This window comes from Neurospora tetrasperma, assembly GCF_000213175.1.
Source record: "Neurospora tetrasperma FGSC 2508 unplaced genomic scaffold NEUTE1scaffold_81, whole genome shotgun sequence".
NCBI classification, from domain to species: domain Eukaryota; kingdom Fungi; phylum Ascomycota; class Sordariomycetes; order Sordariales; family Sordariaceae; genus Neurospora; species Neurospora tetrasperma.
The window spans coordinates 3,507,022-3,528,662 of NW_009799179.1; the positions used below are offsets into that span (position 1 = coordinate 3,507,022).

At 51.7% G+C, this 21,641-nt stretch overlaps 5 protein-coding genes across 5 annotated transcripts; 2 read left to right on the top strand and 3 right to left on the bottom strand.

Annotated features, from left to right (window-relative positions):
- Window positions 1-1,453: 1,453 nt before the first annotated feature.
- On the bottom strand, window positions 1,454-1,705 carry NEUTE1DRAFT_51344 (uncharacterized protein; the record flags this gene model as incomplete). Its single annotated transcript, XM_009856684.1, has 1 exon — window positions 1,454-1,705. A coding segment is annotated over one exon (252 nt), but the record flags the coding sequence as incomplete, so codon positions are not given.
- A 1,678-nt stretch (window positions 1,706-3,383) lies between these two features.
- NEUTE1DRAFT_71608 (uncharacterized protein) lies at window positions 3,384-4,947 on the top strand (the record flags this gene model as incomplete). Its single annotated transcript, XM_009857569.1, has 2 exons — window positions 3,384-4,639; window positions 4,716-4,947. The coding sequence occupies 2 exons, from the start codon at window positions 3,430-3,432 to the stop codon at window positions 4,850-4,852; spliced, it is 1,347 nt and encodes a 448-aa protein (XP_009855871.1).
- Window positions 4,948-5,971: 1,024 nt separating this feature from the next.
- Window positions 5,972-7,927, bottom strand: NEUTE1DRAFT_56027 (uncharacterized protein; the record flags this gene model as incomplete). Its single annotated transcript, XM_009857570.1, has 3 exons — window positions 5,972-7,044; window positions 7,143-7,253; window positions 7,378-7,927. The coding sequence occupies 3 exons, from the start codon at window positions 7,925-7,927 to the stop codon at window positions 5,972-5,974; spliced, it is 1,734 nt and encodes a 577-aa protein (XP_009855872.1).
- Window positions 7,928-8,343: 416 nt separating this feature from the next.
- On the bottom strand, window positions 8,344-10,162 carry NEUTE1DRAFT_105223 (endothiapepsin precursor; the record flags this gene model as incomplete). The annotated part of the gene is made up of 4 exons (XM_009857571.1): window positions 8,344-8,376; window positions 8,512-8,586; window positions 8,915-9,363; window positions 9,427-10,162. The coding sequence occupies 4 exons, from the start codon at window positions 10,160-10,162 to the stop codon at window positions 8,344-8,346; spliced, it is 1,293 nt and encodes a 430-aa protein (XP_009855873.1).
- A 7,826-nt stretch (window positions 10,163-17,988) lies between these two features.
- NEUTE1DRAFT_118689 (uncharacterized protein) lies at window positions 17,989-20,627 on the top strand (the record flags this gene model as incomplete). Its single annotated transcript, XM_009857572.1, has 2 exons — window positions 17,989-18,345; window positions 18,432-20,627. The coding sequence occupies 2 exons, from the start codon at window positions 18,072-18,074 to the stop codon at window positions 20,405-20,407; spliced, it is 2,250 nt and encodes a 749-aa protein (XP_009855874.1).
- Window positions 20,628-21,641: the final 1,014 nt, after the last annotated feature.

The window sequence follows — 21,641 nt, forward strand, 5'->3', positions numbered from 1 at the left end:
GTAAGAAGCGAACACTGGCAAGGAAAAGAGCCTCTGGGACGGGCCTTGCCGAGTTTTCCCGCGGAACAAAGTTGAAAGCGGATGGCCTGCGCTAGCTTAACAAGGGGAGCTTGTCAAATAGACAATTGTGGGGAGGTCCCTGGAGCTCTTGAAGCTCCTGAAGCTTCCGACAATAGATACGCTCGCCGCCCGTAACGCAGTAGAAGCTGATAATGCTCAGTACAGTATTCGGAGCAGCGTCTGGGGAATTGCTTGAATGGTCAGATGGAGCAGTTTGTGCACGTGTCAACAAGAAGTCTAGAACGAGGAGCCCCCCCCAAGAGCGTTCTGGCCTTTTAAAAACATCGTGCAGGGAAGTGATTGAGGCGTCGGGAAACCGTGCATATTGTTTTAGGTCTAAATCTCCCCAACCATGCCAGCCCAGAGGACACGCATCTCCAAGGCCGAGTTGATGACGTCCAGAAAGCCACCCGAGGGAAAGACAATTTGGGCAGTTGCCATTGGCCATGGCTTTCAATGTTCTCGGCGGATGACCTGGGGCAGTATGCTGTGCTCGTGGTCAGCTGGGCTGTTATCAGGACATCTTGACCTGATGTAGCACTGATATCCAGGCACGAAGCCTGCGCAGTATGTAGAGGATGCTATAGTGATTGTTGATGCCGTGTAACAAGGAAGACAACGCGTCTTCCCTCTGTCGCGGCCCGTGGGGTTCGCCCCGATCAGTATGCCGAATCTTGGGCCGCCGTCCCATAGCACGCACACACACCTCGCTCGACACGCTTCCATATGGCCATTGCAGTGTGCCTGCTGATGCTCCCAACATTCCAACCAGCTTCATTGTGTGCTTGAAGCCGGCAGCAACAACCAACAATGAGGGTTCTGATATGCGACAAGTCATCGTCAAGGGAAGCTGAAGACTGTGCTTGGCCCCATCTGTCCGGTTCAGACAATTGGTGTAGACGTGGAGAATGCCGTCATCACACCGCGCCGGGTACCCGTCGCAGAGTTTCGTCGATAGGACGAGTTGGCAGTCGGTAGATCCAATCCAGCGCGGCATGGTCAAGTGTAGATGGCTCGTGGATCCCGTCGGTCGGACGCAATAGTACGAGCTGCTGTCAGTGCCACGTCAATCTGGAACAGCAGGACAACGACTTGTTGGACAGTTGGACTCGATGGAAGGGCGGGAGAACTGTGCGCATGCGGCTCAACCAAACAAGCTCGTCAGGGATCGGCAAGGCGGGGTCGGTGGGATGGACGATGATGGCTCGGCTTGTTCATTTCTTCTGGTTAGATGGATGGATGGATGGATGGATGGATGGAAGGTCGAAACGGACTGGCTGGCTAGCAGGGAACATGATGGCAACGATGGAGCGTGATGGAGGAGGCAGTTGAGTTGCGGTGCAGGGCAGCTTGTCGCAGGCAGGAGTCGGCCGGGATGGTGGAGTTGCAAGGTTCAGATTGGGTTTCCAGATCGGGAGCCAAGTTCCAGTGTTTTCAGCTGGCCTGGTGTGCAGCCGCGGGAGCCTTCAGCTTGCCATGGCTGGCCCCACGTCCCTGATTGGGTTGCTAGCGCTGCAGTGACTCGCGAGTGGATACGGGCAGTCTGGTCTAGGTCAAGGCTTGGCAGGAGGTGTGTCTCTGAAAGAACCACTGAGAGGCCGCGGCCGCCAGTCCATTTTGATACAGCAACCCATGGGCCACGAGCCAACCTTGCCAGCCCTCATTACGATGGTACCGAACGGTGAGAACCCTGATCAGCGACCCTTGGTTTTTGCTCCATCCAGCATGGGCCCGCGGGGATATTCTGGCATCCTTCACCTCACCTCAAGTTTTCTTCACAATGAACTTCCAGAATTCGACACTGTGTCTCGCCCAAAAGTCCCAACAACTCTCCAACCGACACCGACTGCGGAATACGGCGGCGATACTTCCATGCCAACAAGGGCGCGGAACGGTGGAAGCGAGGCAAAAGCGAGTGGAACCCAACCCAAGAGGAACCAAGCTAGTGTAGACTTGACGATACACGAGAAAATCCATCTTTCAGGTCCTGTCTTTCCTGGACGGACCTCGTCTCCTCATGGTTGTACACTACACTACACCAATACTAGCAGAAGGTTGCTGGAGCCATCTGCTCTGCGGTGGCGTGGTCTCCGCCTGTTTTGTTGCTCCTCGCTGCTCACGATGGCGATGTGGCTATGAATCCTTTGACTTTGACCACATCAGTCCTCTCATTCTCCTGGACCCCATGACGAAACTCGACAACCCTGCTCCCCTGGCCCGAACGCCCGGTTTGCCGTTAACTGAACGTTGTCCGGCTCATGTGTCTCGGCACCCTACAGGCTCGACACACCGTGACTCTCTCTCTCTCTCTCCACAGTTGGACAACAGCGAGAACCGGGCATGGTTTGTCTCAATGGATCCAACCTTTTCGGTATTCCATTCCACCACTATTCTATTCTAATATCGACCCATCATCCCTGGAATATGCCCTTCTTCCACCATAAAAGCCATTTCCTATAAGAGCTAACCAGATACGGAACTCTCGGTCGTGCTTGTCGTTCAAATCTCAAGCAACTTGTGCCACCCGACTCCTCTTCTCAGCCAGCCTCTGTCTGCTGCTTTGTCCATACTACCGGCATCCGCTCTTTATTTGGCAATAATCCAGGCTATTATACATGTTACTGCCAACCTGAAATCCTTCACCAAAAGATGTGAGCGCTATTTTGGTCATGCATGATGTCGCCTCATAATGCCCAGTCCCTACTAGTCTTAGTCCCCAGCCCGGATCCTGTTTGGAGTTTGATAGCCAGCTGCCCCTTTCATATCCACGCTCGCCACGATCGCATCCCGATCCACCATCTCTAACCGGTTATGCTACCAAGATTCACAGACCATTGGAAGTATCCTTGAGCTGTGTTCCTCTCCCGTCATCCTCTAGTGTGCTCACAAAGGCACACTAGTCCTGCCGCCACCGCTTCTTATTCAAGTAACCACGGCAGCCACATTCATAAATGCCGGACGTCATGAACGACCAAAGGCGCTGCAAACCAGATCTCCCTTTCCCAGTTCGGTCTGTTCACTGCTTCCGGGCAACTGACCAACCTGTATGTCACGAGTGGTCAAGACTTAGCTCTACGCCGCAAGAATCACGGGAGGACCAAGAGGTTCTTCGACGTCAAAGCGCTTTCTCCAAGTGTCAAGTGCTTCACACCATCCAGGTATGGCTTATGCATACCTACCGAGCCCAGCCTAGTCATTCTTCCCTCTTCTACTTCCCTTACCCATCTCTCGCCCCACCTGATCTTGAACCATGAGCTCATATAAGCCAAGTGTCCCAACCACGAAACTCCTCTTTCGCCCAGTCTTCCATCCATCCTGCGTGTCGAGGACAGCATCATCAATACCAACCATCCTTCCGAACTCAGTAACATGCAACTCGACGCCTTCATAACGAGGACGAGCGGCCTGCTCTTCCGGATAGCAGCTTCCGCCAACTTCTCCCTCCAGTCTGATCAGGCCACCTTTAACCGGGCCCTAGTCTCATGGCTCAAAGACCCCGACTCCAACCTACCCAGCGGCCACATCATTGGCCTCTGCTGCTCCAGTCTTCTGTCTATCCGGTTTCCAGACGAATCCAGAGGCAATGACCTCATCCCCGAGTTCCGCCGCTTCGTACTGGCAGTCTCTCTAGCACACCACGGACGGAGGAACAGCAACAAGAGCAAGCCACCCCAAAAGCACGAGCATTGCGCGCGCCACGAGTCCCGATCTCATCTGATCAGGAGGCTCGATGGCATCCTCACCCCCCAATATCTCTCTAATTGTTCCCCAGAATCTTGCCAGGTCCTCTTCCATTTGGTGCTCGGGGCTGTTCTGGACATGGGACATTCACCATTGCATACCACCACTTCCTACGACTCCTCCTCGTCGTCGTCGTCGACTGCTCCATCAAATCTCCTCAGCCCCGAGTGCCAGCAGAGTCCAACACTATGGCTGTCCACCAAGAACCAACTGGTCCGCACGCTCGCCCGAGATCTTGTTTTCTTAGGATCCAGCAAATTGGGAATCAAACTCGAGGGAACAACGGATCTAGAGAAGCTCATTATCGGCACGGCGATCAGCAGGTGGAACGAGATGGAATCACGCATCTGGGCTGATAGCATCACCGAGAAGGCCGCAACAGGGCAAGAGCCACAATCACCAACATCGTCAGCGAGCCCTGCAAGCAAGTCCCCCAGCTGCGAAAGGGAAAGACGACACTCTTCTTCACCAACCGACGACGACAGTAACTTAAACCGAAACCCACCTTACTGGGAAGATCCACCACCCACTCCTCCTCCGCCCACCATTGAGCCGACGCTCATTCCTGTGATGCCCCCATATCATCAGCATTTTACCGCACCTCACACCCAATTCCAGAGCCAATTTCAAACAGCAGCAGCGCGCATCTCGTTTTGGTCGGAGAACCCAGCCTCGTACTTGGAAATGACGGATGAGCCCGAGAGTTATTACCTGGCTTCTGCGAACGAGCATAATAAGAGGGAGAGAGCAGAACCACGACCGACAGCGATGCCGACAACGACGACGGGGATACCGAGGTCAACGACTGATCCATTTCCTTTGAGGAGTACGATTGAGGGTAAGTCTTTGAATCGTCGCTGATTTGGATCTTGATGATTATCAAGAAAGAGTTACTGACAAACATTGTGGTATAGATTTGGGTTCATGGCGAAAAGTCAAGAGGCGAACAATGTGGGTGGTACGGACGATTGATGCAGGTGATCAAGGACAGATAAGCATTCATGCTCGGTTACGGGGGAGGGAAGTCAATGATTTTGGGGTGTTTGTGTAAGAGATGGATGAGAAAAAAAGAAGGGGAAGAGGAGAAAGGGAAAAGTTGATGGATAGGTTCTGTTTGATAATGACGACAATGAATAATGAGACCACGAACCGGCCATTCAGTCTTGTCATTTGACCATGAACAAGAAGATGGATGATGTTGAAACGGTTGCCAAAAAGGAAGAGGTTGAAAAAAAATTGTTTGAGACTCGGATACCGGGAGTCGAACCCGGGGCTGTTGAGAGAGCAGTCACTCCTGAGAAGTGAGAGTCAACGATGTTACCGCTACACCATACCCGATTGAACGGATAAGGTCCGATTTGATGAATGAGGTTTTGACAGAAGCATTTAAGAGGACCCCTTCTTTACACTCCAATGTCCGCAGCTTGGAGATCGATACGGTAGCTGAAGCTCCAGCGCAAAAAAGGAGCTAAGTGGGGTTCACGCCATGTCATCATACGGGTACCTTATGGCTTGGCATGTACGGCATCGAAGTCATCGGAAACCAAAGGAAACGCCGGTCGCCGACGCTGGCAAGATGCGTGGTTGGGACAAAAAGAGGAAAATATTGGAAAAAAATAGAGGTCGTGCCCGGGTTCGAACCGGGGTTACTGGAAGAATTGAAAGTTTTGAAGTTTCAAAATCCAGAGTGATAACCACTACACTACACAACCTTTTAAGATTTGTTGATGTCTGATGTTAGATCTGGCCATCATGTACCACAAATTACAGTGACGTAATCCCTCAACACAACACAACACGACACAACACCGCCATTATGCTTCGCGCAACGAGCTCGACTTTGATTTCTCAACTCCATCCATCTGTCGTCGGCACGAAATATATGCATCTGCTATGATGTGGGTGTCACTTTTAAGACCATTATCGAACAGTGCAAATCGAGTGCATCGGTCTCTCTTGTCGTTTGCATCCTTGTACCTCTTGCGCATTCTATCTCCAATAAATTCCCTGGAGCAAAGCATCCCCGTCCATCTCCTGGCGTTCATCATCCAAATCATTTTTTTAAACTCTGTCCGATCGTCTTCCAAACCAGCTGAGCCACCAGCCCCGCACTTCGAATCCACAAACCCCTTTTACATGTTCCCCCTCCCTCACCACCACTTTCCTCACTTCACCCCTTCCTCATCACCATTCTCAACGCCGCATTCTCAATACTCACCACCTTCCCACTCCCATCCACCTCGAAAAAGAACTGATCCAGCGGCATACTCCCATACGTTACCCCGGTCAAGCTGACCCAGCTCCCACAGTCCGTCGAGAACATACTCGGCGGCGTCCTGCTTGGTACATTTAAATCCTCAAAGACGGCCTTATACGCCACCCTCTTCCCCTGTGTTGCTGCGCGTCCATTCTTGCGATCCATCTCGCCCGGAATCACCGTCTCCAAGCCCGTCGGGTACAAACGGATTGACGGATTAACAGGCGCGTACCCCGCTGCCAGCACGGTCGCCATGTATTGCATGTCCGTCCCGTTAGACACCCAGTCTTCGATGCCCAGTCCCGGGCGGTCGGGCTGCGTGGTGATTTTCAGTGACGAATTCCCGACGCCGTTTGAGTAGTAGCTCCCGCCATAGGTATCCTGCGCCTGCTCCCTCGCCGCCTCCTCCAGCGCCGGCAACAGCTGATCCCCCAGAACATCCGCGAGGTTGAAGTTTGCGTTGGCGGGCAGGTTCGGGCTAGCCAGCAAAACGGAAAAGCCGACGCCGTAGTCGGGGAGCAGGTTCAAAAGCGAGTTGTAGTACCCGATGCGGCCGGCCTTGTTGTACGCGTCCACGACGCGCTTGCCGTTGGTTATACTCGACAAGACGATGCGCCGGATGCCCCAGGGATAGCCGACGCCGGCGTTGGGTTCGGAGGTTAAAGCGGCGGGTTTGAGCCAGCGGTTGGTGAGCACGGGAGCTAGAAGCGTGGATCGCATAATGGAGCGTCCGAGGGCTGAGATATCCCGGACGGAGGAGTACATGTTGCCGGCCGGGTTCTCGTCGCCCAGTTGGTAGTCCCATTGGGCGTCAGAGGAGGTGCCAGGGCCGGGGATGATGCCGAGGTTGGAAACGGCCTTCTGGTAGAAGGTCCTGGAGAGGTTGAGCGGGTGAAGGATGGATTCTTCCATGAGCGTCTGGAAGGACTTGCCCTTGATGGACTCGAGCGCGTAGGCGAGGATTTGAAAGCCTGTGTTGGTATAGGCTGGGGTGGTAAAGGGGGCGTAGGAAGGGTATACTTGGAGAAGGCCGGAGAAGAATTCTGCCAAGTGGTCAGGTTCTCGTTTCTTGGTCAAAACGAACCAAGGACTTCATTACCAGTCCTGTTACAATGGGGCCAAACGCCGCACTTGGGCAGAGTGGGATCCGAGCTATTTAGAACCGGAAACCCAAGCTGGACCGCGGTATTCTGATCTACCGTCTGCGTAAGTTCGCCCATAAGACCATCTTTCGCGCCCCCCACCCCATCCTTACTGTTAGTCCTTGACATCCTCAAAACATCTACTCCTGTTTAGAGGTAGAAAACCACTGCACTTACAATCCCTCACAGCCCCCGAAAGCTGTCCAGCCAAACTCCCCACCGTCACCTCCCCCCACGCCACATTCCCCACCGGATCATCCTTCGCCTTATCCGCCGCCTTCGCCAGCTCCGGCACGTACTTGGTAATCGGCTCATTCCACTTGACATCCCCGTCTTGCACCAGCCACGTATAAACCGTAAAGATCTTGGTCAAGCTACCCAGGCGATAGACCGTGTCCGCGTCCGTCTTCTTCACCCCGCCATTAGTGATATTGCTGGAAGCGTGCGCCGGCGCGGTGTGATGCCAGCTGAAGATGACGGGGTCGGTATCGCTGATGCTGAACACCTCGAGGCTGTAGCTCGTAATGTTGGCGCGGACGGCGGCCGAGTTGTCTTCGTCGCGGGCTTGGAAAGTCTCGGTCAGGTTCGCGAGGGCGGCGCGGATGGCGACGCTGGACTTGAAGTTTCGCGGCTTTTCGAAGACCGGGCCGAGAGGTGGGCAGTTGGGCGCTGCTGTTGCGCATGTTGTTGCTAGAAGAAACAGCAGAAGGGCTGTGATTCCAAACATATTGAGCCACGAGCCGTGAACCGCAGTGCCATGGGAGAGCATAATAAACCGGAGGAGGATGGTTGGGGCACCTCTTTAACGCAGAGAGAACGTCTCCCTTCATCATGTATTTTTGAGGTTGGGATTTCCTATCTATTTCTTGCTGTTTATCTCCCTCCTCTGCATACCTCTACTATTGAGTGTGGTATCCGGAAACACGGTATTGTCCATATATGCCCAGCTCTCAAGTAATATGGGATTGATAACTAAGAGTCCCAGCCGGACCCTGGGCCGTTCCATACTTGGGGTCGACCCGTTACCCGTATCATCGCATGGTACCTGTATCGCGTTGACTCTCAAACAGAGCCCGGTGCTCTAATAGGACATACAGGATCCGAGATGGTCTGAGATTATAAGTCACCTATTGTTGACGCGGTCTATAACGGACCAGAAGACGAGAAGTCCACCAACTAATCATTTGACTCTACCAAGGTATGTTCATGTTCAAACATCTAAAGTATCATCTTGAGAAGCTCATATAAACTTGAGCAATCTACGGCTGAATGTTGGAGATTAAATTTACAAATTGCAGGCTGGTTCCTTACATAGCTTCGTAGCATTCGGTTAAATCGCATGTCGCAATCGGCATAGTGGCCGGGAACTATACTGCTATGTAAATGCTGTCACAATTATCAATCCAAATTGGAATCATTCTTAGGTATGGTTCAACGTGTCTCTCTTCGTTGTGTCCAGGCGGAAGCTTGCACGACTGCCCTTAATAGAACCTCGCAGTTGTTCAAAACAGTTTTTCTGGATTTTCTCCTGGAAGTAATACTATAACCACTCAACTAAAATTATAATTAGGTATGCTCGAGCAAAAAGGGGAACTCTAGGTTTCTGATCAACAAAGAGGAAATGAGTCTTTCTGGATGGTCCAGCCATACCCACCCACCCGAATCATAGGTTCTTTGCCGCCCAACCAAGCTGCAAGCCGCCAGCATCAAATACGACAAAGCTGGTCTTAAGCGCGACATCGCCGAAAATCGAAAAACCGATACCTGTATCCTTCTGAATGCCACCAAAACAGTTCTGGTTGGCACTATCAGCTGGTGCATAAGAGACCATGTCTCCTGGAACAGTAACAATGCCGTTGTTGACGCCAAAGACAAAGTCAGGTGGAGTAGGGCTGCAAGGGAAAATATAACCGCCCTGATCACTGTCATACTGGGCGCCCTGGATCTCCTTATAGTATGCACTGACGACGGACTTGGGCAGAAGCAGTAGCGTAGTCCCGGTGTCCGCAATACCACTCATTGAGTGATTACGGAACGCTCCAGTGCCAACCGCATATCCTGGGGAGGTGAAACCCCAATAGCCCTGGCTACTGTCAACCGGCGTCCAAGAGATGTTGCCGATATATGCTGTGGGATCAATGTAGCCGAAATTGAAGCTGCCCGCTATATGTTAAAAGTGTTAGTTTCTTCTCATGAATTGCTCTTAGGCAGGGGAGGCAAGCTTACGGGTCCCATGTTTCAGATCGACGGTAAACAAAGGAGCGTCAAGGCTGCCCTTAATGTTGTCGAAGAATGTGTTCTGTGGGGTAGGCTCAACTGCGTTGATAGCACTAAAGCCCAAACCCAACAAGCCATCATTGTGTGAGTCGTCGGTGAACTCGGATGAAACCTTCTTGGCCGCCTCCACGGCTTGGTTAGGGACAGTCAAGTTGCCAATCGTGACCGTGTCGAGGTAGACGTCGTCGCTCGACGAGCTGCCGTCACCGTAAGTGATCTTCCAAGTCGATCCCTGGACCTTCTCGGATGTGGAGCTGTTGTTCGGATCATACACAGTTTGGCCTTTAATGTCACTCGTGGACATCTCCGTGCTGAAGACCCAGAGGTCGCTAGACCCTGTGTCGAAATCAACCATGAGATCCTGCGATGGGGTACCAACGGAAATGGGCGTTAGGTACTCGACGTCGTGCTTCTCAGGATCCGTTGCAATGGTGCCAGTCGTTCGCTTCTGGTTTTGGCGGAACCTAGCGATGGCGGCTCTGAGATCCTCCGGCATCGGGGCGCCAAACTTCTGGTATGCTTTGGCCAACGCAAGGGGGCCATGCCTGAACTCGAAGCTCGGATTGCGGACTTGCAGCAGTGAAGCGGTGCCTTTGTTGGCCGTGGTGTCGTCACGGCTAGGGATAGCAGCCGCCATGCCGGTGGCCGCAAGAGCGGCGGTAAGGATCGTGGGAAATAGCAGCATCTCGAAGATACAATGGACCAAGTTTAGAACAATGATAGAATAGACAAAAGAATGTCGTTTTGCAGGCCAAGAGCCGAGTAAGGAGCGTAGGAGTTGGCTAAAAGGCCGCGAGCCAAATACTGGAGGTAAACCCGAGGATGGCTGACTGCAAGTTCTGTGAGGTGTTGCAGGCCGCCACCAATGAAGACTTTGGGGATTGCGGACTTGATGAAGAAGATTAAGTCAGATGCAGCTCGGATAAAGAGAGGAGAGAAGAGAAAGGGGACAATTCATGGGAAAATGGATTGGGATTGCTGTTAGATGAGGATGTCGGGAAGGGCTCACCCAAGCCAGCAAAGTTTGATGCCATTGTGGGGAGTTATTTCCCTAAATATCAGAACATCACTTGAAACTGAGGTGTGAAATGCTCCATGGAGTGGTGAGGCGTTCTTGCCCCCTTTTCCGACCCGCGGTAAGATTTTCGTAATGGAACGAACACCTCAGTTCACACTCAGGTCACTCCTCAAAAGAATCACTGGAGGATGGGAGGTGCTTTGCACTACCTTAGTGACTGCGTGTACCAGCGGCGTCAATACCAGGAACTCGCTTTCAAAGACATGTAGCTTCCCTCTAGTTCTGCATCACGCTCATCTGGCAGGTCCTGTCCGACTTGAAGCCGGACAGGCGAGGTAACGCTTGAAGTACAGGGCCTCCTAAGAGATCATCCCCGGAGACCAATATGTGCTCGGGTGTTGACTTTCATCCCGCCGTCTGAATAAGAGTCCAATCGTAGCCGAGACACAACGAGCCGAGTGGCCGGCAGTCCGAAGTCCTCCCAATTCGGAAGGGGATGTCTTTGGACTCGGAGTGAGTGGAAGAGTCAGGTGGTCCTTGGGTTGGACTTTGAGAGCCGCGACTGACATGTTGCCAAGATATCAACGATTCCCTGGCGAAATGGAGTATTGTTTCCTCAAAAGTATCAAAGTCGCGATCGGTGTTTGACGGCGCTTTTTGTACTTGTCTTGATCTCTCAGCTTTGATACGTGATGTCGTTGTTACACTATAGCAAACATCTTCTGCGGGAGCTACCACGTCGTCGGAGGATCACCTTGAATTCATTGTGAAGCCATAGACCTGGGCTTGCCGAAGCAAGACGAGTTGTGACTCTGTTACCTAACACAACAGACACCAACGAAGGCTGTCCATGAGTATGACATCTGGCGCACTCTAAATCGAGGATTATGATCTTTATAGCAGAAACGTCACAGTCTGATGTAGTGAGCGGGAGGAGGTGAACCTACAGCAGTCGCTCACCTCACATCAGCGCCTGCGCTGCGCTTGCCTATCCGTTGCTTGGCATTGGCTGCTTTGAGCCGATGACAATAGGCTGACAGCTGTCGCTTCCTTTCTGACGTGAAGCTGCCATCTGTCTTGGCGCTCTCTCCTGTGCGGCAGCTGCCGAGGTCTCTTGAGCTGGTGGAGAAGTGGATGCCAAGAAGCACCAAACCGAGCGCTCTTACTGGCCAATTCCTTTTCGTCTTCCTCGTCTCCGCCTGTCCTTCTGTTGTCGACTGCCTCACGGTTTCCTCTATTTTCAACATTCAACCACCCTGCATCAACCGCGCAGCCAACTGCTTACAAACAAAGCTTGAATATCGTCTTTTCTATACTATCTGCCGCACTCGGCATTCTTGACCAACGTCTTGCACCACACCTTATCCAAGAAGGAGTTGGAATCCAGTGTCACTACTTAACGTCAACTGGTTAGACTTTGTGCCGCTTCAGTCTGGCAAGCCTGAACTTGACATTCCAATGCCATGTACCTCACCTTATCGCATCCCGTAGCGCATGCAAAATGAATCCTGCGTCAAGAACATGCGGCTGCACTACTTAAAATGCACGCCTAACCGTTATGATTGCCAAATGATCAATTATCAATGTAATCCTTTCGTCGTCAACCTTGAGCCGCTATATCCGGCATATGTACAAGCTGCACAAAAGAGTTATACACACATCTCATAACGTCAACTGTTGATAATGCATGGTTAACCTCCGAGTCGTGTCTTTGTCAGCGCGAACGCAACCTAACCGAGGAACACCCGACTCACCTAGGTATCACTCAAGTGGAAGTTATCACCTGTGCCTTGCTTACTTCGGTTGTTCTCGGTCTTAGGTTGTTCTACTTCGGTCCCATTTGATGTCAGAATACCTCCAAAACTGGTAACGCAACCCACGAGTCTGGTAGCGCACTTGCCAGTCACGACACAGGGTATAGTAACTCCAGCACAAAGAACACATGCGCCATCTTGTAACATCATACAATGGAACAACAGCTCTCCTGGAGTGTATTATTCATGTGGAACAAGTCTAGGACATGATGAACATTCCAGGGGAGGTGGAAAAAAAACCAAGACTCGCTCCCCAAACTTGAATCATACAGAAACTACGTACTTCCGACCGCCTACGGTACAGCCGGTATCTGTGAAAGGGAGGTAGCCTGGACAGTCGGACAATGATCACACCCACGATTGTCAGGAGACGAGCTGAAATGGTTTGTGTTGGTGATACGCGCCAGTGTGTCCACTAATTTGAAGCGGATGACATAGACCTACCATATGCCGATGGCACATCTATCGGCGTTAAAAGGGAGTTCAGGCATATGAGAAGATGATGGCCACAACTGAGGAAAGCCCGCGGGTATCAGACTTGATAGCAACTTTTCCTTTGGTTATTTTCCTTTCGGATCAATATTTTGCCCATCAGTCCTGTATCTTGCGCATCTGCTTTCCATTGACAGTAAATTAGAGATGATCAAGCACCTCATCGCTGACTTCAGGTTTGTGATGCATCGTCTTGTGTCCCTTTTTGGTATGGTGTATGTGAAAGAATGAGCGGTGCTGCAGCTCGTCGAACCGCACAGGTTACTAGGAGGTCAGACTTGGTGGGAGGGGGATGCAGCCGGCTGTTATGTTTGTGTGTGTCTGGTATATCCGGAGGTGGATGAGGTATCCCCGCAACGCGAACCGGCAGGAACGAATGAAATTGAGGGACTGGGCGATAAAGTATCACTGGGGGTAGCGTGGAACTTGCACTTACCGGCAGCTCTTGTAATATGTGCTTTGACGAACGCAATTGAGGAGTGTTTTGTCCTTGTGTAGGGTATAAAGTGGTTTGTAAGGTTTTGCTGCTCGTCATTCATACAGTAGAAACCCTTTCAATGCAACTAATCCATACCAGGAAGGGGGGGGGGTTTAGCGAACAGCCACTATACAGTTCGATTTTTTGGACGTTTGTTCTTGCTTAAACTAATATTCTATAGTAATCTTATAGAAGAATGACGGTTCAGAAAATTCAACGCTTCATAGTTTCAAACGTTTAGCAGCTTTTATTAGATAATAAATGGTCGGAATACAATACAGAAACAGTTGAACCAGGTTTACATTAGGAAAGATCAATGTTGAACTACGTTAAACTGTAACTGCGATTTGAACAGTCACTATGCAGCTCAAAATTTTTGTCAACAGTTGAATTACTGTTCGCTAGACCCCCCATTTCCTGGTACGGATGCCGGTAGCCCATAATTTTTGCAAGCGACGGGGTGGGTTATGTACAGGAAGGGAAGTAACGAACCATAGGTCTTTTGGCCACTGAACGACCGCCGCGGGGCTATAAAAATAGGTCTGATTAAGTAACTATACCCCCGGTAAAGAGGTATGAATGTGCCCTTCCACCACAGTCAGACCCCTGTTTATGCATTTCTGGACCGTCAATCGTTGCAATTGCATGTCACAGACTTATTCACCAGAGGGAATGCGGCCAGTCAAGATCCTTTGTAAAAGAGGGGGATTTGCAAAAACCAGTCCATGTTAAACATGAATTTATACTGTACACCGAGCGAGTAAGCCTAGAGGTGTCAATTGTTGCCGTCCTTCCAGTGCGTGAGCCAACGGCGTCAAATGCAGCGGCGTCCACCAACTCGGCCAAGGGGAAAGTTGCAGGACGAATCCGCCTAGAAAGCTGGTCCTCATAGCACTGCCTAGCCTAGGCTTTCTCGACAGAGATCGGGAAACTCACACAACCCGCAACGTTGAGTCGCCACCCGACAGTCTGGTCCGGGATCTCTCGGGAAGACGATGGGGACGATGCAGCCCTAGAAGGCCAGCCTAGGTAGTCTAGGTATGTAGGTAGGACGGATGTGTGACAGGAAGAGAGGTCCTCGCATGATCAGACCGAGACATGCCATACCTTATCACTTCACCTGCCTGGTCCTCGGTGAGGTGTGTGTGACTTCGTGTTAACCAACTTATTTTTTTGCAGGGACACGGTATCACTCTGATATCCGGTGGGAAGGGAGCGCTTGGAAGCCAAGATAACGTGCACGTGTGAATCTGCAGTGAGGCTGCACTTAGACACGGAGATTTGGCTTTCCCGCACTCGGGATACCAGCACGTGGTGAAATTGGAGCTACACTATGTACTGTGGAGGTTCAGTCAGCATGGAAATCTCGAAGAGGCCCGAGCCCATCCCATCACGTCCGGTGCGATCACAGCCCAGGAGAGTGACAAGCCATTGTGTATTGCAAGGCAAGGATATGAAGAGGTACATAGGCATAGGTAGTGTACATGACTACAGTGACTGAAAAAGACGGATGCCAGTTCGTGTTGCTTTGTGAAGCGTTCTCGAGATTTCAGATGCCTCAATATGTACGGTGTTGAACTCCAAGAGACACAGTGTAACCCAGCCTCGTAATCTGATCTGATCTCTTGAGTTTCTTGATGTAGAATACGGATGACCAAAAGGAGCAGGTTTGGTAATATCGGGATGTCGGTCTACCACAAAACGCTATAAGAGGATTCAAAAGTAATAACCGACTCTGACCGACGCAGAGTAGACATCGACCGACAACTGAAGTTGAAACTAAAGTCACCGCAGGTTGTCATGGGTTTGGTGACTGGTGGTTGCCAAGCCACCAACGATCGGAACTAATCGAGAACGGCAGGAGGTAAGCTTTTGGAGCGTAGCGCTTATCAGCCATTTTATCTTGGCATGGCTCGATCCTCCGTCTCGACCCTGGAGGAGTGTCGCTCGCGAGCTCAATATCTCTGACTCAGCGCCTTCTCAATAATGTCGTCTCCAGACTGATGTGAAATATCGGTACTCGAGATGGTGCATTACCTGCGGCGGACGAACATGCCTGGATCATCAGCTGGGTTCTGTAACCTCTGTCTGTCTTCGATGTGAATTGGCCGGACCAGATCATGAGTAATGGAGCCTGGGTCAATCACCCGTCTCGCCGCGACTATATGGTGGGGCCTCAGACCATATTGAGGATCCAATTGTACCTAGTTTAACGACCTGCTTGTCTAGAAGCAGCCAAGAGTTTAGATGGGATCATTTTGCGAAATAGCAGCTGCTCGCACTTGGATCTACCCTGTACCTTACCAATGTCCTGGATTACATAGTCGGCACGGTACCAGAACCACCAGGGAGCCGTGGTGTTCTCAGGCAGGGCTCTGGTACTCCTGGTTTTTTTCTTTTTGCTTTTAGCCTTCCCGTCCCGTGCGACAGCATGTTCATTTGATTTTGGGAATCAATTCCCCCTGAGGCTCCGCATCGACTTCCATGAACTCGGGGCAGCAACTCTCTTGAGGCTCTGGTTATAAATGACTCGCACGAGGACACAGAACAGAATGAACTAAAGGGAAATTTAACATTAGCCCGAGTCTGTGTGTATGGATATCATATGGTCAGTGCCTGTTCGGCCTCGCGTAACCTTAACTTTTGTGGGCGGGTTAGTAGTCCGAGGGTTGCTGTGGGGATGTTGTGTGCCTTTGGTGCAGTGTGCTTTTTTGTCTTGGCGAATGGACGTCCCTCGGCTGTTTCTCGAAACCATGCACCTGCCATTTTGGACAAAGATCTGCTGGGTTGCGAGACTCGTTGGGCCTAGAGAAGCGATACATTGGCTAGTGTTTTGACTGACTCTCAGAAGGCTCCCAACCAAAATAAGAGGTGGCAGGGAAGGGGCAGGCCATCACGATTGCGGGGAATGGGAAGATGAATCATTGGAGGTTGAGGTCGACGGTGAGGATTGCGAGATCGAGGGTCCGATGCCAATGAGACTGGATAGTGTTGTGGCTACCAAACACAGGAATTGAATTCTCAATCAAACCAATATGACGGTGACAATTGAGTCATTCAGAAGAGGTTTGAAAAGAGGTGGTCATTTTTCGGCACCCAGTGTTTCGGCAGGCACCCCGCGCCCGCGTACCGGCGCCCCCCGCGACTGACGCTCATCGGCCTGCCAGGAACCGAACCAAACTCAGAACCTACCAAGGCGCACAGATTTGTGAGTGAAAAATTAGTTTAGATTTTGATATCGAAAGAATCTCAGCCGACACCGGTTTGGCGTTCACTTATTGAGGTTGCGCATATCAAATATGGATGTCATTCTAGATCGCACCCCTTCCTGGTATCCTTCGCCATGTTGCAAATTGACTTCTTGCGTACTATGCAGGTGCGTGCCTATCATGGCCATCGAGATGCCAATGTTACGCTCGCATACCGCCTCCCCATCATGCGGGCGACCTTTTCCGCAGCCCATCCATCGGTTTCCTTTGCCGCGCCCTGTTGATGCATCGATGAAGTTTCGGAGACAGAGTGACAAAAGTGGTGGCCAGGCTGTCAGCGGTGCAAGGGAATCGGCTTAGCCTCGTAAACGGCGAACAATTGCCCCTTTCACACACGACATCCGACCTGCCTAATTGGGATGCCTTGTGTATCCTCCAGCCAATCAGCGGCTGTCAGACGACCGGCGTCGACCGTGGCAACACGGTGGACCTGGGTCGCAGAGGTGGGTTGCAGCACTTGCAGGCCTAGCAGGGAGACCTTGCAACATTGCTGACCCTGTTGCAGCAAGGCGGGGATCGAGGGTCAAGGGTGGGTGCTCTTTGAGGACAGGGCAAATTGGCATCTCATATGTTATCACATCCATGCCATCCCGCGGTCCCGCCGTCTGTCATGGTGTTGCGGTCCAGGTTCCGAGTCATCTTTGTGCTGCTTATCACGGCCTATGCCGGTCCAGCAACGTGGCGAACGGGAGCACAAGCGGCTCGAGCTTCCAAGCGCCTTGGGGATCGACGTGATATGGGAAAGGAAGGGGACTGGAAGCTTTTGACCTTTTGCTGATTCTCTGGCCCAGCTGGGCCACTGGCAAGTCGCCCACGAGACCTTGAGCCAGTGGGATGCAGCCCGTGTCTGTAGGTGTCGAACAGGCTCTGGTTATGTGCACATAGTAGAACAAGAATGGAAGGTGAGTTTCAGTCGTTATGTATGTATGTATGTATGTATTGGGCTAGTATTTACTGAGCTAGCACGGTTTACACCAAAACGATTGGTTAGCTCGAGACCTATGGTCAGCTTTGCTACGCGTGCTTCATTCAAATTACCCATTTTCTTTCAACATTTTAATACTGACCATGTGTCTCTGTGTTGGTATCTAGGCGTCTTATAGTGTTCCAGCAGCGTTTGGGACGAGTCTGGTGAATTACTTCAGAAGTACTGAGCTAACAAACAGAACCGTATTGGACCGTATGGATGGTGTACATGATCCTAGCAGGTACAGTTACACACCCAACGGCCAGAATATGCCCTAGCTTCTTGGCCGCCCACACCAGGCAGGGGTACTCCGGATGCACCAGACAAATAGAGCAACTGTCTAACTTGCAGAAGAAAGGAGGAATCACCGTTGCAGTCATAGCCATGGTGGCACCGTCAACTGATAAATATCAACCTGGGGCCGCCCTCCCCTCCACCATTTTCCGGCCCCGTCTCTTTCTTCTCCTGTGTCCCACCACAAGTCGACTACGTTGTGACCTTTGGCTCACAACTTCCCAACGGACCTCCACCTATTCCTCCCCACCGAATAGGAAACATGGCCATCCTGGAGGAAAAGAAGTCGTTCGACGCTTCGGCGGCGAACGTCCGCCCTTTCTCCGAGAGCACACCCGCCTACGAGAATGCCAACGATGTCAAGGAGAAAATGTCGGTTGAGGTTGAGAGCACTGGAGAGATCGAGGAAGAGGATCTCTTTGCTCCCCTGAAGATGGACGCTTCAGTCGTCCATGAAGAGAACCCCTTGACCATCCGTGCCGTTGTCACCGGTATCGTCTTGGGCTGTCTTGTCAGCGCTTCCAACCTCTATCTTGGTGAGTTTTCCCTTTTCACGTGAATTCGATTACGAGCTTCGATTGTCTCAAAAACTCTTATCTCTAACCAAACAATCCACATGCAGGTCTCAAGACCGGTTTCACCTTCAGCGCCAACATGTTCGGTGCTATCTTCGGTTATGGTATCATCAAGATGATGTCCAAGTCCGGCCAGGTTCCCATCATCGGTGGTGCCTTTGGTCCCCAGGAAAACTCCATCATTCAGGCCGCTGCTACCGGTGCTGGTGGTATCTCTGGTATCTTCGTCGCCGGTATCCCCGCCATGTACCAACTTGGAGCCATGGGTGAGAACGCCACTCCGCAGAAGGACATTGGTGCCATCTTCACCATTACTCTGGTCTGTTCCTTCCTAGGTCTCTTCTACGTCACCCCTCTTCGCAAGTTCTTCGTCGTTCAGGTCGCCCGGGAGCTCAAGCTCATCTTCCCTACGCCCACCGCTGTCGCCTTGACTATCCGCTCCATGCACGCTGGTGCGGCTGGCAGCATTGAGGCCATGAAGAAGCTCAAGTGCTTGGGTCTTGCCTTCGGTGCCGCTCTGGCTCACCGTATTGGCTCGTATTATGCCATTGGTATCCTCTACGATTGGCATGTTTTCACATGGATTCACATTTGGTCAGGCTACAAGAGCTGGGCCTTGAACATTGAGTCGTGGGGCTGGTACTTTGAATGGACTCCTGCCTTCATTGGCTCCGGTATCTTGATTGGCCTTAACCCTGCTATCAGTATGTTCGCTGGCTCGTTCATGGCTTGGGGTATTATTGGTCCCGTCTTGGTTCACTACGGCGAGTGCATCGGTCATCAATCCTACCCCGACGACCCCCGCTGGGACAGTCTCTACAATTTCTTCTCCCTCCATAACCTCGGCAAGGGTACCCCCTCGCCTCGTTACTGGCTCTTGTGGCCCGGTGTCATGGTCATGGTCTGCTCCTCCATGGCTGAGCTCCTCGTCCAGTACAAGGTCATCTGGTTCGGCTTGAAGTCCTCGTGGCAGCAGACTTGCGTTAGCATCAACGACACCCTTGTCGCCCGTGGCAAGACCAACAGTTTCTTTTCTAAGCAAGCCGCCAAGGTTGTCCGGACTGGCGAGGAAGTGGAGGATCCCGCCAAAGCGAACGAGCAGGTCAAGCACTGGCACTGGATTGTCGGCCTTATCGTCTCCATGGTCATTGCCATGATCATCTTCCACTTCCAGTGGGACATGCACCCGGGTCTCACCATCCTTGCCGCCATTCTTGCCTTCCTCTTTTCATTCCTTGCCATCCAGATCGGTGCTGTCACCGATTCCGCCCCTCTCACCGCCGCCTCTAAAGCCTCGCAGCTCATTTTTGGTGGTGCCACCCGAAATTCTGGCTTTTCCATCCACCACGCCCAGAAGATCAACTTGGCCGCCGGTGGCCTTGCTTCCGGTGGTGCTGACGTTGCCAACGCCCTCGTGTCCGATTTCCGTACCGGTTTCCTCCTCGGCACCCCCCCGCTCAAGCAGTGGATCGCCCAGGCCATTGGCACCTTTGTTGCCGTCTGGCTCGCCCCGGGACTCTTTGTCCTATTCACCAAGGCCTACCCTTGCATCTACGACCCCAATTTGGCAGACACTAATTGCGCGTTCCAAATCCCCTCGGTGTCCGCTTGGGCTGCCGTCGCTCAAGCTGTCACCGATCCGACGGTCAAGATTCCTCTCTCCTCCGGTATTTTCGCCATCGTCATGGGCGTTGTCTCCATCATCCAGGTCATCGTCCGTCACTACTACCTCGTTGATGAGCGCGCGAAGTGGCGCGAGTGGCTTCCCAACTGGGGCGCCATCGCCCTTTCTTGGGTCATTCCCGCCCCCGTGTTTGCCAACGCCGCCCTTCTCGGTGCCATCATTGCCGCTCTTTGGAGGAAGTACAGCATGAGGACCTGGGATCTCTACGGCTATGCTCTCGCCGCCGGATTTATCTCGGGGGAGGGCCTTGGGGGAGTAGTAGGCGCAATTCTGACTCTCGCCGGCGTGGACGGGTCAACATATGGCTCCAGTATCGCCTGCCCGGCCGGCCAATGTTGAAAAGTTAATTTTAGCGTATTTTGGTATCTTGTAATGATAATGTATGACGATTCGATCTCTACAATCAGTTGAATCAGTTCTTCCCTTTGATACTCACCACTATTGCAGACATTGACGGGCAATCCGCCTGTTTTCAACGGTGAGATATATTGGAGGCATGCCTGGTTGATGTCCATGATCTCCGATTAACCGTTGGGCCCATAGTAAATTTAAGGTTCATGCAGCCGCGGGCGCTAGTGGGCCTGCTCCTTCCCTCAGTTTTCGCTTGTCGCCCACCCAAGTCCAAAACTACCTCTAGGTATCTGGGTACGAAGTTTACCACCTTGTGTGCTGGCCGTCGTCGCTGTCGTTGTCGCTGTTGTTGGAGCAATCGAGCCTGTGATGCACATGACGATGTCAACTTGGGAAACTCAAGTTAAAGTGATCGAAACTATACTTGGGACTGTAATGAGTGATAGCGATGGCTACGGCGGTGATGGTGCAAGAGAACGATGATACTACGTGTACATTGGCTTGTCCTGGACAAAACAGTTCAGACCTTTGACATTATGCCTTGGGTATACTCCTACTATGCATCCAAGCGTCTTTGTTACACCTCTGGTCTAGAGTTCTAGGCAATTCCCGAATAGAAATATCCAAATGGGACACTAGCCGATGTCTTTTTGAATTATCGCAATGCCTATTACAGTCTTGCAACGGCCTTTTTTATTTTAACGAGCGGTAGCGGGCTAGTCCACCTAACCTGGAGGTTGGTTGTATCTGTTTTATCTCGGACGAGGGTGCCTATACACTCACGGGAGCATCCACGATGTTCAGGGATGACAGCAATGAGAATATAGTTAGTACAATTGCTGTACCCCATAACAATCAAGCCAAGCCCGATTAGCTCAGCTGGTTAGAGCGTCGTACTAATATCAGATTTCTGATATCAAGTCCATGCGAAGGTCAACAGTTCAATCCTGTTATTGGGCACTTCTTTTTTTTTCGTTTTTCTCCTTTTTTTCTCACTTCTCGTCTCGTTCACCAAAAAAAGATCTATCTATCTTTGGGGGCTCTGGGCGCCATAGCTTCCTTTCCCCCTTCTTTTTACCCTCTAAAGAGGGGGCGCGGAAAATTTGGGACAGGATTTTCAGTTGGGACACATCAGGAATCTTGGCGTTTCCTATAGAAAAGTGTTAGCGAAGGGACTTTAGTTAGCCATTCCACTACGGAACCTTTTTCTAAAATTCTCACA